The sequence below is a fragment of the Malus sylvestris genome, chromosome 12, assembly GCF_916048215.2.
Source record: "Malus sylvestris chromosome 12, drMalSylv7.2, whole genome shotgun sequence".
Lineage (NCBI taxonomy): Eukaryota > Viridiplantae > Streptophyta > Magnoliopsida > Rosales > Rosaceae > Malus > Malus sylvestris.
In genome coordinates, this window is record NC_062271.1 from 28,904,442 (window position 1) to 28,919,925 (window position 15,484).

General features: G+C 37.2%; 2 protein-coding genes, 1 long non-coding RNA gene and 1 pseudogene across 5 annotated transcripts; 2 read left to right on the forward strand and 2 right to left on the reverse strand.

Annotated features, from left to right (window-relative positions):
- Positions 1-1,330: 1,330 nt before the first annotated feature.
- Positions 1,331-8,044, reverse strand: LOC126592335 (probable linoleate 9S-lipoxygenase 5; annotated as a pseudogene).
- Positions 3,728-5,796, forward strand: LOC126594424 (uncharacterized). The gene is made up of 4 exons (XR_007613268.1): positions 3,728-3,951; positions 4,053-4,121; positions 4,859-4,918; positions 5,599-5,796. It is a non-coding gene; the product is annotated as an uncharacterized LOC126594424 (long non-coding RNA).
- A 1,078-nt stretch (positions 8,045-9,122) lies between the features above and the next one.
- On the forward strand, positions 9,123-13,019 carry LOC126593564 (vacuole membrane protein KMS1-like). Of its 3 annotated transcripts, XM_050259661.1 has the most exons (9): positions 9,123-9,388; positions 9,760-9,959; positions 10,186-10,264; positions 10,475-10,774; positions 11,332-11,489; positions 11,664-11,780; positions 12,082-12,261; positions 12,339-12,381; positions 12,503-12,646. In XM_050259661.1, exons 1-8 carry the CDS (start codon positions 9,337-9,339, stop codon positions 12,348-12,350), a joined length of 1,098 nt encoding a protein of 365 aa, XP_050115618.1. In that variant the 5' UTR covers positions 9,123-9,336; the 3' UTR covers positions 12,351-12,381; positions 12,503-12,646. The 3 variants fall into 3 exon arrangements, with proteins under 3 accessions (XP_050115618.1, XP_050115620.1, XP_050115617.1); XM_050259663.1 differs by lacking the exon at positions 12,503-12,646 and having other exon boundaries at positions 12,339-12,382; XM_050259660.1 differs by lacking the exon at positions 12,339-12,381 and having other exon boundaries at positions 9,125-9,388; positions 12,503-13,019.
- Positions 13,020-13,122: 103 nt separating this feature from the next.
- On the reverse strand, positions 13,123-14,387 carry LOC126593565 (F-box protein At1g55000-like). The gene is made up of 2 exons (XM_050259664.1): positions 13,940-14,387; positions 13,123-13,719 (listed from the first exon to the last, which is right to left on the reverse strand). Exons 1-2 carry the CDS (start codon positions 14,348-14,350, stop codon positions 13,333-13,335), a joined length of 798 nt encoding a protein of 265 aa, XP_050115621.1. The 5' UTR covers positions 14,351-14,387; the 3' UTR covers positions 13,123-13,332.
- Positions 14,388-15,484: the final 1,097 nt, after the last annotated feature.

A 15,484-nucleotide genomic window follows, 5' to 3' on the forward strand; every position in this document is an offset into this window, starting at 1 on the left:
TTGATGGATAGTGAAAGGAAAAGACATTTTAAAAACTAATAAAACTATTATTTTAATGACACTTGCATTGCATGTCTTGAATTCCCATCAGACACAAGTGGAAGCTTTTAAAACTGCACGTAGCTGACTCTTGTTCCAAAAAGATTTCATGCAGCGGTAGACGCTGCACAAGGAGAAAATTTCGCGTTTTGAATTTGTCTCAGGTACTTTTACATATTTTTTTAACGTAACTTGTTTATTATAACTTTAAATTGAGTTTCGTTTATAATTATGTCTTCTAAAAATGAGTACTATTTAAAAATAGTAAAATAAGATTGGAAAATAAAAAGAAAGTTGAGATCCACGTGGAATGCCTAAATAGCATCTTAAGGGTATTTTGATAATTTCACTATTACTGAGAATAAAATAAAATAAATCTCGAAACGGGATATCACAGTTTTGATATAAGCACATCGTTTTTAATTTGGTTGATTAAACATCATTTTTTTTAGAATTTAATTAAACATTTTTTCTACAATTTTATTAGAGGTACATTTGATTATATATAATCTTGGTACGTTTGATTTATGGTATCTTGTACATTTTGTTTCTTGGTACATTTAAAATCTAAATGTACCAAAAGTTGGTTCGTTAAGTTCTAAAAACATTTTTTTGTATAACTATACGTGTAAAATTTTATTAAATTAATGAAGTTTTCTTATGAAAGTGTCAATGACTTTTTTTTAATGAAAGAAGAGACTAAATATATATATATATATATATATATATATATATAATAACAGAAATAAAAAGTTACTCTTTTTTTTAATTACAATAAGGAGTTAGTTCAATTAATACTTTTAATAAAGCTGCAAATTAAAATACCATTGTAGAAAATTAGTTGTTAGCTAGCTTAAGTGATTACTTTGATTGATGATTTCAAATTCTAGCATATTTACGTGGGTTAATTTTCTTATAGTCACAAAATATTTTTAACATTAGGATTAAGTTGATTAACATTGTGTGCTTTTTAAGGAGAATGTTTTTCCTCTCAAAGAAATTTATTAGACTAAAGTTTCTTATTTTCATCTCATGCTGATATATGCAGATTGCAGAATCACATGTAACCTTTGCTTAATTAATAGAATTATGATACCTAATTCTATAATTATGGGAGTCCTACACCTTTGAAGTGCTACAGATCCGTCTCATATGTACCTGATTCTATAATTATGGGACTCCCATTATTTAACCTTTGAAGTCTGCAATCTGCATATAATTATATAATTATAGAATTAGGTATCACATGTAACCTTTGCTTAATACTAATTAAGTATACCTAATTCTATAATTATATGCAGATTGCAGAATCACAGAAGCTTTCGATTGAGACACTGTTGGGAATTCCCTTGCCAGTAAGTCCTCCTCCACTAGTAGGAAACAGCAATGTGTAAGGCACCTTCACCGGTCCGACGCGGCTCTTCAACTTCTCATCATTGTTAATACTTGTAATTCTGTCCTCAATCTCAGCCAGTTTCTTTCCAAACTTGTTGAAAGCTTCCATGGCGAGGCATCTGCTGTCCACACGGGCGTGTCTCACTGCCCTAAGTACGCTTCATCAGTAGAGTGCCTAGACAAAATTTCAATGAGGGAAATGCCAAGCATTGTCTGCAGCTGAGCAGTGATTGTTTTCAAGAACGCCTTGTCCGGGTTGGACTCGAGCTCTTCGTATTCTGGAGTTCCCTTTTCGGGCATGAATTTTCGGCTTATGGTAGGTCTGTTGGGAAGGTACCCTGCGTAAGGGTACTGTCCGAAGTTGACAGCTGCATGGAGCGCAGAAGCAGTCCATATGATGGTTGTGCAGATTTCGACTAGCTCTTCGAGAGTCTGCATTTTCGGCCACCAGGGCTCTTCTTTTTTGTCACCGTGGCCTTCCTCTACTAGCTCCTTCCACCAGGATTGGAGCTCAGCGTCTTTCTGGATTATGTCGTCGTTGTAGTAGAAAAAGCAGTAGTCTGCAACCCATGTTCTTATGGCAAACCAGATTTCAATCCCATCGACAGCAGACGGGTAGTCCTGGATCAGTAAGCGAAGATCGTGTGGAGAATTTGCATCCTTCACTGCCACTCCTCTGTTTTGATCAAAGGCAAAGCAATATGATCAAAACAAGAAATGAATATTATTACTAAGTTAAATAATTTCCACGCCCCATTTTCTCCTTTTGCACACCATGGTTTATTTATGCCCCTTGATTCTCTTTTGATTTATTTAATTCAAACGCTAGAAATACACACGGTTTGCAAGCAGAGAAAAAAAGTGTGCGGAAATCATTTCCAAGTTAGAAAGCATAGATTTTGTGTTTACATTTTGATGAGATCTGCAGGAAGTCTGATAACTTCAAGTGTCCAAATTGTTCATCCCTTGGCACATAGATGTTTAAGCTCTTAATAAGCGGCAGACTAGTCTCGCTGTTAGGATCTGTTGCATGCAATAAGATCAGAAAAATCTCAGTGAAGATAGTCGTCATTAATTGAAAACTAGATTAACTATGACTGCTCATTATTAACTCTAAAAATAAAAGAGCAATATTTAGAAATGGCTAACCTGTCTCAGTTGGTGGTCGGCCAGTTCTTCCACGGCGAGGGTAAGGGTACTCACTAGACCCTCCGAGAACAGGACGGACGTATTTGGCACCCTTATCAGGTTTCCCCAAATCATTGTAATAAGCATAGTCATAAACCCTGTCCCACTTTTGGGGCTCTCCTTTTCCATCTCCTCTCAAATGTACTAGTTATTCTTCTCAGTGTTTGCGCAACGGCAGTGGTGTTTCGCTTGGAAGATAAGTCTGCACAAACATATAGCAGGCATGAACTTTAGTCTTTAGCTTAGGATACCATATATTTTCAACCTCACAATAAAAGTCACAGCAGATACTAACGAAGCGTGCAAATCATTCGTTACCTTGTTGACGAAGAAAACACAGTCTTTGGTGTATTTTTCAGTAGGGTACACCCAAGAGTTGCAAACGAAGTGCACACGGCCCTCGCCGGGAACATTTTCGAGTGTGACGGTCTTGAGGAAGAACTCACTGTGGTGGTTGTTTTTTATGAAGAATGCTCCTGGAACTCCTACTTCCTCGTCATAGTCAAATGTAACCTTGAATGCAGACTCTCCTGGTGTTAAAGATGTGATTTTGGTTACCCAATATTCTAAGTATGCTGGCTTTCCAAGTTTCCCATTTCCTACAAAAACACATCTATTATTTAGTCATAAAATAATTTATCATTCAAGAAAGTATACCAAGTTCAAAAAAATACTTCTATATATTAACTCAAAAAAATCAAATCATAATTATCATTCAAGAAAATATACCAAGTTCATGCTCAAGTTCTACTTTCATCTTTTATAATGCAATATTACAAACTACTTTGATGTACAAAGAGTGGAATTTGAACTCGACTGAAAAGGAATTAGCACACTGTCATGTACAACTGGCTTAACTCGCTCGAGTTTTGTTATGAACAAATCTGAAGTTGTTTCTTCAGAATATTCAAGGGAAAAAAAAGAGGATGTGGTAAAAAGTGAGAAACTGTAGTAAAAAAAGGTGAAACACCCCAACCCCTTTTATATTTTAAAAAATTGTTTTAAAGCCTTAATTGGTGAGCCTGTGCGACCCACCTTATGATTTTTTTTGGTTTTTCCCCGGTCTCTCTCCTCTTTCAACTCTCTTTTCTACCTCACTCTCCCGTGTCTCTCTCTCTCGGACCTCATCTCTCTCCCTCGCTGCAACTCTTTTCCCCGATCAACACTCAGCCACGCCATCTGCTGAGAACTCACCATCTAAACCTCGTCCCTTTCCTCTTCCTCTTGCCTCTGCGCAAATCGGCGAAACCAAGAAAATAACCTCCGGCGAGTCCGACGGCTTTCGAGGCCATTTCCGGCCCAACCACGGCGAGTTGGCCGGCGTTCAAGGTATCAATCTCTTCGTCTTGTCGAGTACTATAACTTTCCTTTTTGTTTCACTCAATTTCATTGAGTATTGAAGAAGTTATACTCATTTGAATCTTACCCAGTTTCCGGCGACCTCCGAGGATTTCGAGGCAATGTCCGGCCAAACAACGGCGAGTTAGACGTCGTGTGAGGTATCATTCTCTTCGTCTCTTCCAGGGCTACAACTTTCATTTTTGTCTCGCTTAATTTCGTTGAGTAGTGATAAAGTTATGGCCGTTTAAAGTGGGGTGGTTTTCCGGCCGAATTTCCGGCCTTCTTCTTTGGCAAACCAGGCCCTTCAGGCCGTTTCTCAAACCCACGGGCCTTAAGCCCGTACTGCATAAGCCCAAAGCCCTAGCCCAATCCTTTTTATTGTTTTTATTTATTTGTTATTGGTTTAGGACCCAAAAGGCCTTCGGGCCATTAGATTTAGGGCCCGCAGCCCATTAGTCCAACCCAAAAACCTTTTGAGGTTTTTATTTATTTCCTGTTTTAGAATTAAGGCCTTGGGCCAATCTGAATGGGCTTTCAGCCCTTTCCCAAACCCTTTTAACTTAAGGGCCTTAAGCACTAAACCCTTTAACCTTAGGACCCTAAACCCAAAAATCCTAGGTTCCTAAAATCCTTTAAAACCCTAAACCCATCCAATCCCAAATCCCCTATTTTTATTTAAACTCTAAACCCTAATCCGGGTTCAAGCCTAAAACCCGTTTGACCTAGTTTGACCGTTGACCCCCGGTCAACGTTGACTTTAGGGTTGACTTTTCGGGTTTTCGTCCGGGACCCTTCTTAGGGTAATTCGACGTTCTGGATCCGTTTCCAATGTCCGTTTTCCCAAATTCAATTGCTATTATATAGTTTTATTTATTGGACTCTTTAATGTGCTTAGGGGCAATTATTGTGACGTTTCCGTCTTCGCTAGTGGCGCAGCTTTTGGCAACTAAGTACTGTGAGTGGACCCATTCTAAAATGCATGTTTTATAGTAGAAATGCATACATGAAAAGCATGATTTGATGATTACGTTTTATGAAACGTTTTGTGAGATAACATGCTTATTGAGGCTACTTTAAATTATTACTATTTTTCCTATAACCCGTGTTCTTATAGAATATCTGATGGATGACGATATGATATTTAGAACATGTTTTGAACACCTCTTTATAGTATAGATGATGGATGACTTTATACTATGAAGTTGTTTTTCAATATATGTATGTTCAATGGTTTTGTACTTACCTAGTGGTCCTTTCCGCTACGGGACGTAGGGATAGATTCCGGTCCGTCCCGGGCGACGGTTTGGTGTTGGCATAGGGCCTGGAGTGTGTTTCCTCTGGCTATTTAGCACAGGGACAGGGAGCCGGTATGGGACCTGAAGTGTATTTTCCTCTGACTGTTTGCTCAGAGACGGGGAGCCGGCATGGGGCCTGGGGGTTATCGGACAATTCACTAGTGATTATTATATATACAAGTTATGATTTGAGACACTGCACATCATGCTAGGTTTCGGAAAACCTATGTTTATCATTATATATGTGTTTTCATAAAACTTGGGGGTTAGTACGTTGATAACTGTTTTGTTATATTTATATCAAATTGGTCCACTCATGTTTGTTTTGCGCCCCCTTCAGGATTTAGGATCGAGGCATACAATCCCGGCATCCAGGCACTTCCGCATCGGTATCTTCGAGTCCTCTCGGTGTAGGACCCACTTCTGTGTTCATTCAATTTTTATATTAACTCTTTTAATATTCTAGATTAGATGTGTGCTCTGAACACGTTCCTTAAATACATATTCTTTATTCTCTTATATTTATAAGTCTTATCTATCCCTTGTTGTCAGCATTTGCACTCAATAAATGGCTTTCGTCACCCTTCGGGTGTCGGCCAGCACGTGACCATCCCTTTGTCCCTAGGACATCGGGATCGGGGCGTGTCAGTTTGAAAGCCATCTCCAGTTGAATGGTGCTTCATTTTCAGGTTAAACTGATGGCTTAGACAGGTAGTTGGCTATAAAAGGTAAGAATTTACCCGTCTAATCAGTCAATGACATGACCACTAAGAAAAACAACAAAGGGAATGGCTAATGACCATGATTTAGAAATCATGATCATATTTTTCACAAGCTTAATTAGGTCAATTTTTGAACTTAACCAATACCAGTTTTCTAATCCTACTTATCAAGTTATCATGACATAATCACAACCAGACTAATTAGTCCATATCATAGAGCCCTACCCACCCCACCCAATATATATATATATATATATATATATATATATATATATATATTTATTTATATAGCTCCTCATGTTGTGCACCATTAATATTTAATTCTAATTTTTGTTAAGGTATATTGTCTATATTGTCTATAATACCTCTAAAGACCCCTCTATAAGTTCTACCATATACGTTTTGGTTGCAACTCATACTCGAATTAGACCTAGTTGCATTTTAATTAAGAGTAATGTGTAGATTTAATCCTTAAATTATTATGCGAGTGAAAATTAGGTCCTTAAATATTTTTGGGGTTCTAAAAGCACTCGAAGGAAGCACATCAAGTGTTTTTTTTCTTCAGAATTTACTTGTATTCTTATTAAGAATTGATTCCAAAAATATTTTTACCATAAGTGCTTTCAACCATTTTAAAAGCACTTCCAAACGAGTCATAATTTTGATTTTTGTTAAGATATATTGACTGTAGTGCCCTTAATATTAAAAGTTGTGCATATTTAGTCCCTAAATTATTATCTGTGTGAAAATTAGGTCCCTAAACAATTCTGAAAAGAAATCCTTAAACTAGTTAAAATCTGCCAATTAAATCCCTAATATTAGATTCAAATGTATTCTATCCAACTTTTTGAGTCGCGCAACTTGCATGTGATATACTTTGGAAGATAGATTGATAGTTTTCCAAGCCTGTAGTTTACTTTGGAGAGTAAATTAGAAATTAGATTTACAACCAATATGCAACGTTATGGATGGTAGGAAAGAAAATGATGGTATTACCCTCTAAAATGTGTCACATGCAAGTCACGTGACTTAGTTGATGAAAAATTTAATAGAATAGCTTTGGATTATATAGTAGGGATAAAATTAACAGTTTTTGATGAATTTAAGAACTTATTTTATTAAAAAAAAAAGTTTATAATGTTCCTACTGTACTTTAAGCATATGATCTATTTTCATAATCCAAATTTATGATTTGGTCCCCCTTCATGCCTAAATAGGACTCATGAGTGGAAGCAGGCTTGGTTGTATTTTTACTCATATTCTAGAACCTAAATATTAAAGGGAAAAAGAGACTAATTTTTGTGACCCAAGTCGTTTACTTTGAAGATGTGTCATAAATCAGTTTCCATTCCCAGCCAAGTAAAAGGTACAAAGAAAAAATTTATAAAAAAATGAATTAAAAAAAAAAAAGGTACCCTCTCGAAACAAACTAGAACAGTTGCTATCAGAATTTCATTCCCATATCAATTACAATAATCTTATTTAGACATGCAAAGTTAATCACGACATAATATTTAACATAAGTAAATTTTACAGTTGTATATTACCTACTTGTATTTGAATGTACGTCAGTAATTTGGTCAATTTTGTGTGTTTGAATATCGATTATTCTGAAAAAACCAAGACAAGTGATTAATCTTGTGATAAATATTGCATCAAGGAAAAAGAAGCAGAAGAAAAATGAAACGATAATCAAGAGCAAAGGCTCAAATCTTAAACCAATCTAAAACAAAACTCAAATGATCTCTAGGCTTGATGAAACCTCTACTCAAATATTCAATTTTCTCCCTAATCATGCATTCTTACCATTTACATAAAAAACCATAGAAACTATAAACTTTCACTGAAAGAATGAACTCACCGGCATCATCAGCATGAACGGCACTGATGAGCTGCAGGGCAAACCCCTTGGCCGATCAACTCATGTGCGCGATCGAGAACCGAAGAGTTGATGTCGTTGAAGTCCAAAACACTCTTCTTCATCAGCACCACAGTCCCATTGATCTTTCCATGATTCCCATTTTCCTGGTGACCTGCGAGCTTCCCAACAATATTCTGCAGCATTTTGTTCTTCTGTTTTGCTTTATACGAACTAAGCAAAGAACATATGTTATTGCGAGTTACAAACCAAAAGAATATATATGTTTTTGTGAATTAAGAAAATAGGTGGGTGCTGAAATGAATCGAAAGTTGAAAGTTGGTAATGGAAGAGTGCAGCAGGGCGCTGTGGTATTTATAGGGAAAACGAAAAGTGAGCATTTTTAGGAGAAGTTTCAGTACATGTTCATCTGCTATGGAGTCGAGATCCTCTCTTTCCGGAGCTCAAGGATCCAGAGATTCGGGCATTGAAGAGAGAGAAAGAAAAATATGAACTCTTAATTTGTATGAGGTGAATCAATAAAATGAACTAATAAGGACCGCGATATTTTAAATGAATGGAGGCACGTTCGAGTTATTATTATTATTTTTATAATTGGTGCCAAGTCATCGGTATTTTTTTTGGAAGAAGTCTAGCACAACTTATCAAAATTACTTGTAAGGATGGCTAAGTGATGGTGACCAAAATCCATTGGATATGATCTTTCAAACAATATATAAAAGATAGACGGTTTGGATCGTTGAAATAATTACAAAGCGAGCTCCATAATGATGTGTGCCAAAAGTTATATAAAAAAAATAGTGTCACGTATCCCTCTCCTATATATATATATATATATATATATATATATATATATATATATATATATATAAAGATAATATTTTTAGACTTTATTTAGGCCTTTAGATTAAACTCGTTTTAATGGTTATGATTGCACTGATCTATCGAATATTTTGAAATAAAAAAATTATAAATATTTTGATTTCTCTCTTTTTATCTCTTAAATACGAAAATAAAACTTTGTCTTTCTGAAAATGTTCTAGTTCATAAATTTTGACATATCCATTAAAGATGATCTAAAAGGGTCGAAACTAAACTACGAACACAAATCTTACCACTATAATCAAAGTTTTCAAAAAAAAAAAAAACAAACTACGTTTTCCCTTTCAACAACAACAAAAAAACCTGCGTTTCCCTTTCCACGCTCGTCGTTTTGAAGTCCATCTGCATATGTCACGACTGCCCAAGTCAGCATAACGGAAGAAACAGAATTCCGACCCGAGTCAAAACCTACACTATACGTGGCACTTTCCAAGTCTCCAACAAACACGCTAAACCGTGCTTGCTCGCTCTCTCCCCGCGTCCCAGCAGCTCGATTCCACTTTTCGCGCTCTTCGATTTCTCTCTCTACGAATCCCTAATTTCCAATCCAAAAATTCCAAATCGCACGTATCGATTCAGTTTTTAGGGTTTTTGAATGGATCCCACCGACGCAGCCTCGTCGAATTCCACGGATTCCTCCATCTCCGGTGAGTTAAATCGCACGCAGCTTCTTCAATTCCTTTCATAATTTTCTCTGCAATTACACAATCACATTGTGGGGGTGTGTAATTTTAAATTTTCGGGAAGCAAAAATAATCTGAATTTAATTAATTTATTTTTATAATTTTGTAGCTAATTATGAAAGGGGAAATCAAATGGAAACCGAAGGTTTCAATTTTTGTACGTTTTTAAATAAAATGGAAATCAAACTTTTATGGGTAGGTAAATAAAAACAAAAAGTTTGATTCTTTTAACTCTTTAAATGTTTAATCAAATTCCAATTGAGGAAAGTAGTTTTATTTTTTCCAATTTTCAGATTGAAAATCTGAAGGTTGTCTGTAATCTTTGAATTTCGCAGAACTCCGTTTGAAGCATCACCAGGAACTAGAAAATTTAACGCTTGCAACGCAGCCGTTAAAGACATTAAAGTATTTCAATTTGGCTATTGGCCAATATGTTCGGCGTTTTATGGCGAGAGGTGGTTGGTTTCTGCTTCTAATTATGTTAGCAGGAGGTATAGGAGTGATCACTGCGACAGTTGGTGGATCTCAACAAGAGGTATTTACTCGCAGGGCGACATTTTTGTTCAGTTGCATTTAGATTTTTAGTTAGAGTAACCGTTATTTGATTAATATAGTTTGCTTAATATTGTTTGTATGGGTTGTTGGGATAAAGATTTCCCATGAATGTTGCATTATATATACTTTATCGAGCATGTTTATTGCATAATGTTGATATACTTTTGGACTTTCCTTTATTGATTTTACAATTAATCAAAATGCAGCATATCCGGGAGCTTATTCGTTATCTGCAATTTGGACTCTGGTGGCTGGCTCTTGGTGTAGCATCATCTATTGGTCTTGGTAAGTGTGAGTTATATTCAAACTAGCATGAAAACTGTGAGTTTCGGGTTGATGGATTTGTGCTGTCTCCAAATTCTCATGTAGAAACATATTTATATTACACACTAAACCAAATGGAGAAGTTGCAATTGATTCTTTTTTTTAAATTCTGTGGTAGCACATTTGTCACAAAACTCTGAATGTTTTTTCTTGTATCACTATTTTGTGCAGGATCTGGTTTGCACACGTTTGTGCTGTATTTGGGGCCTCATGTAGCTCTGTTTACCATGAAAGCCGTGCACTGTGGCAGAGTTGACATAAAAAGTGCCCCATATGACACCATTCAGTGGAGAAGTGGTCCTTCATGGCTGGATAGAGAATGCTCTGAATATGGGACACCCCTATTGTTATCACAGCACGGTTCAAGGGTTCCGCTTAGCAGTATATTGCCTCAGGTTCAGTTAGAGGCTATTCTATGGGGAGTTGGAACTGCACTGGGGGAGCTTCCTCCTTATTTCATATCAAGAGCTGGTGAGTACAAAACAACAAGCTAAGCTCTGTCATCTTTGTATTAAGCAATATCTAGTCAAGAACAACCTGTTAGAAAAACTTCATCTGGTATAATTTTTCACATTATCTATGTTCTTATTTGTATAGATGCATCTTGAGCATATGTGGTTACTTAGTTGCATGTACAAAGATCATAAGATGCCTTAACATTCTACATTTCTAAAGTACAATTTTTTTTTACTTCTTGGGTAGTTCATAATGCTGCCGTTGGTTGAATAGTTTACTATAATTTCAATTTGTGGACATATATCATAGGTACCTTGTTAGCTTTTATGTCTGGCTATTACTTAATTCAGAACTGTAGGCACTATGATGAAAATTGTGTCTGTGTGCACGCATGTGGCGATGTTCATATTTTACTTACTTCATGGCCCTTTACAAGTCAGGATAATTTTCTGGATTCTTTAATCTGACTGCCGACCGTAAGGATGAGTGAGTTGGATACGTTTGAAATTTTAAACCACTAATTTTACCCTGAACAAATTTCTGAATTTCTCCTTATCTATACTTAAGTGCAGCTAGTATATCAGGTCAAAAATTGGAAGTCATGAAAGAATTGGATTCTTCATCAACTGAAGACAGTGGAATGGTAGCTAGTCGCCTCAACCGGATGAAATCATGGCTTCTTTCACATACACAATATCTGAACTTTTTAACTATATTAGTTCTTGCTTCGGTAATTTTTCTTTCTTAATGCTACTGAGTAGTTGTACCCGTGGAGTTGCAACGTTCTTTCAACACATGTTGTACTTATCCTTTTTGCAGTGCAGCACTTTTTTATTTTCTTGGCTCTTATTTTTTAGAAATATTTTTTAGACCTTTAAGGGTGTTTATTCAAAATAAATTTCAGGTGCCCAACCCTCTATTTGACCTTGCTGGGATATTGTGTGGACAATTTGGCATTCGATTTTGGACGTTCTTTCTAGCAACATTGATTGGAAAGGCATTTATTAAGACTCACATACAGGTTTGTGAACTTATAAGATATATCAAATTTTGAAGCCTCTTGATGCCTGCTCGTCCTGGCAGAGGTTTTATCTTGTTATTTTGAGGTGTTTTGCTTCATTTATGATGAGTTCTAAGAACTGTTTTTCTAAAACAATCTGTGCATCACTGATTGGATCCTGCTTGTCCAATCAGATGTTTAAACATTGTTTTGTTTTTATATCTACCGAACATGCTTACCGAGGTTTATAATTTCCTATTTAAAGATTCCTTGCATTTAACTTTACATAAATTGAGGCGGTTATGTTGCCCTGTAATTGCAGACAGTTTTCATCATCTCAGTTTGCAACAATCAGCTTCTCGACTTGGTAGAAAATAAATTGATTTGGTTGTTCAGCTTTTTCCCTGGATTTGGTTTGTTTGTGCCCAACCTCATCACCAAATTACATACAATGAAAGAAAAGTATATACACGCCTCACCTCCAGTCGCCTCTAACAGCGAGGTAGTGTTTTCTGAATTACGGCTTTAGCATCTATATGTTGTGTTTAAGTTCATTTTCCAACAACAGTGTTCGGGCAGATTTTGGACTGAAAGTGGGGGAATGCAATCTATTGGCCAGTTGGTAGATTGAATTCTGTATACACGTTCCTGAACCCGAGGAATTTGGTACTTCTGTTTCGAGTACTTAATAAGCGGGCATGCTTGTCCGTAACATATAACTTTTGCACATTTTTTGCTTTCAGGAGAAAAAGTGGGACTTATCATTTAGTTCGATTTGGAACACTGTTGTGTGGCTCATGCTCATGAACTTTTTCATCAAGATTGTGACGGCAAGTGCACAAAGCGTTCTCAAGGAAGAACATGAAAAGGAGTTGACTGCGTTGTCGAACAATCTGCATACATCCAAACAAAAAAGTATTGCTAGTTGCAGCCAAGCCTCTGATTGAATCTTCCGAAGGCTGTTCCGGTTTGGTTATATTTTTCCTTATCTGGTATTCACGGCATTGGAGTTTAGCGGCAGGATTTTTGTATCTGCCGCGATTATTTCTCCCGTAGCTTCCACCCGTTTATCTCTCTTTCAATTTGTACGTATAAAACATGAAATGAAACATAGGTTAACCCGTAGAAGTATCTACATGTATCATATTTATAGGGGGAAGTTTATCGGCGATTCTTGATCTGACTTTGTATCTTAGAAATCTGCCCATTCTGGGAAATGCAATGGAATAAAATCCATCAAGACATTTTTATGTTTTGCTATTCCATATCCACCGTCATTTCGTTTATTTTAGTGACATGTAGTCTCTACTTTGTTGGAGGAGATTCTGAGTTCAAATTTCATGAACGATAGTTAATCAAAAAATGAAAAGCAGAACGCTATTCTCTATTCAAATCAAGAAGCTTTCTATCAATAACAACACTTTGACAATGTGGATACAATTACAAATCACAACACTTATACACATTTGAAGTCGATTCATTGCCTGATAGAACAAGCATTACAAGTTGAAATTCACTTGGCGAAAGCGCTACTGGCAGAAGCGCTTATGACACAAGCAGTCCCGAACCAGCCCTAAGCAGAGCCGAGGTGGGTGTTGGTCTCCCACCTAAGGTCTTGGGAGAACTGAGAGATTGCAGCTCTTGGATCGCCATCGGCAATGGACAAGTAGTAGCTTGCAGTTGCATCATCCACTCGCAGGCTTCTCCTCAGTGATTCAACCACTCTTTTCTTGCTCTGCAAAACAGAGCACGAAGAGATGCTGCCGCTGTTTATGGTTTTCGGGTCGGGGCCGCCCTCCAAATACAACACAGCCACCTCTCTCTTAGCATAATTATCCACTTCAACATAGCACGTAGCTTCCGAAAGGATCTCCGCATTGCTTACCGGAATCAGCAATCTCTCCCGAGAGTATATTCCGTGCTCACTCATCATGTTGTTCAATCGTTTTATGTCCATCACCTGAAAGAAATTGTAGAACTTATGTGCTTCAAAGCACTTCCAACTGCTCTTCCAAAAAGCACTTTCAACAAAAATTTCGACTTTTGTTCTTTTATAGAAGCACTTCTATGTAATGTTTTCTACCTAAGGAGTCCCAAACTGGTCTAAAAGTGTTTTCCATTTTCATTTTTCTCGGCAACCAAACAGACGATAAGAATTAAGAACCAAAATGCTTGCGTACCTGAACGGAATACTTGACGGCGAGGCTGGCGACGCTGTCCCCGCGGACAATCCGGTGCGAGATGGCGAATTTTCCGATCGAATTGTCCCTCCAGAAGCTTGAAGACGCCGGCTTTCCGATCACCTCCTTCAGATTCCAAGGAGCTTTGAAGGCTTTGGCGACGATCTCCTGATCGGAGGCGACGGAGCTCCAGACTCGGCAGACGCAGCTGGAGCGAGCGAGGTCGGGAATTGGGAGCTTCTCGAAGATGAGGCGGAGGGTGTCGCGGCAAGTTAAGGCCGAGAAGTGAGAGTTCATAGGGGATATCGTGGTGGTGGAGTCGGAGGAGTCGCCGAGGGTTGGGGCGGCGGCGTCGGAGTAAAGAGGGTTGACGATGTCGTTGTCGTTTTCTTCGTCCCCGCAGCAACCCATTGTCGTCTGAGAGAGAGAGAGAATTGAGATTAGTTTTGGGCTATAAAACAGAATTAAAAGGCGGGCATCTAACGGTCAACTAACTTGCCCAAAAAACTTGCGGTTTGTCTTGTTTGGGCCATATAAAGAAGTTTTGGGCCACAGAAATATCACCGATTTTTCACCAACAGTCCTCGTATTTTATTCGGATTTTCACTTTTCTCTCATCTACTTTTTTTTTCTTATCATATTCGTCTTCATAGTTTCGTTTTGTTTCTAATCCACCAACTTAAGTTTTCGATTGAAAATATTAATTTCTTCTTATAAAGTTCCAAGTAAATACTTGGTCCCTGCTCTGTTTTGATTGTGTTGTTTGAACAAAGTTAATTTCACTTTGACCAAAAAAAAAAGAGGTTAATTGCACATAATTTTCACAATTTAAATCTTTGTAATTAGTCAAATATGACAGTACATCGAAAATAATTTGATATTATTTGAGGATAAATTGGTCTTTCTAGCAATATAAAATAAGGAAAACTAATGAAAAGGGCTTGAAAACTTTGAGTTTTAATGATAAGGACAAAATAAAGGGTAAAGTGAATAGTACCAGGATTGACTTTTTAGTGAAAAAATGTGGTTTTTCGTTAAAGTGAACAGTACCGGATACTTTTCGTTAAAGTTCCCTATAAAATATCATGCATATACCTGGCAAGTCAATTATACTTTAAATGTGAAACAATTTATGGCAGCAAATGATTTTACTTCAATAAGATATACTTATAATTAGTCTTATTTGTTTTAAGAATTTTTCTTTGGACAACATTAGTTTTCTCTCCATGTGAGAGCTTTTCTCACTGTGAGTGTTTCAATTTCTCCCCGATTGTTCTACCATTGGTGTCAGTGGTTCCACTGACGTCCTCTCCGATTTTCTACCAATTGTGGCGGCAGATTGGTTCTGTGTGGAGTTCAATTGATGACGACGACGTTTGCTTCTCTTTTTGACGTTGGGACTTGGTTGGTTTTCACCTTTGGCGTATGATGGGATGCTGGTTCGTTGTCGACGGAGCATGCTTTAGCGGTGGCCGGGGAACCATGCAACTAGGGGTTTTCAGTTTGTTATGTGCTTTTCTTTTTCAGGCTCAACCCTTGAGTTGG

Coding starts and splice junctions, on each gene's coding strand:
- LOC126593564 (XM_050259660.1), top strand. CDS start 9,337: ATGGATCCCACCGACGCAGCCTCGTCGAATTCCACGGATTCCTCCATC. Junction 10,265..10,474: donor AGCATCATCTATTGGTCTTG/GTAAGTGTGAGT, acceptor TATTTTGTGCAG/GATCTGGTTTGCACACGTTT. Junction 12,262..12,502: donor CAGTCGCCTCTAACAGCGAG/GTAGTGTTTTCT, acceptor TTTTGCTTTCAG/GAGAAAAAGTGGGACTTATC.
- LOC126593565 (XM_050259664.1), bottom strand. CDS start 14,350: ATGGGTTGCTGCGGGGACGAAGAAAACGACAACGACATCGTCAACCCT. Junction 13,720..13,939: donor CCGTCAAGTATTCCGTTCAG/GTACGCAAGCAT, acceptor AATTTCTTTCAG/GTGATGGACATAAAACGATT.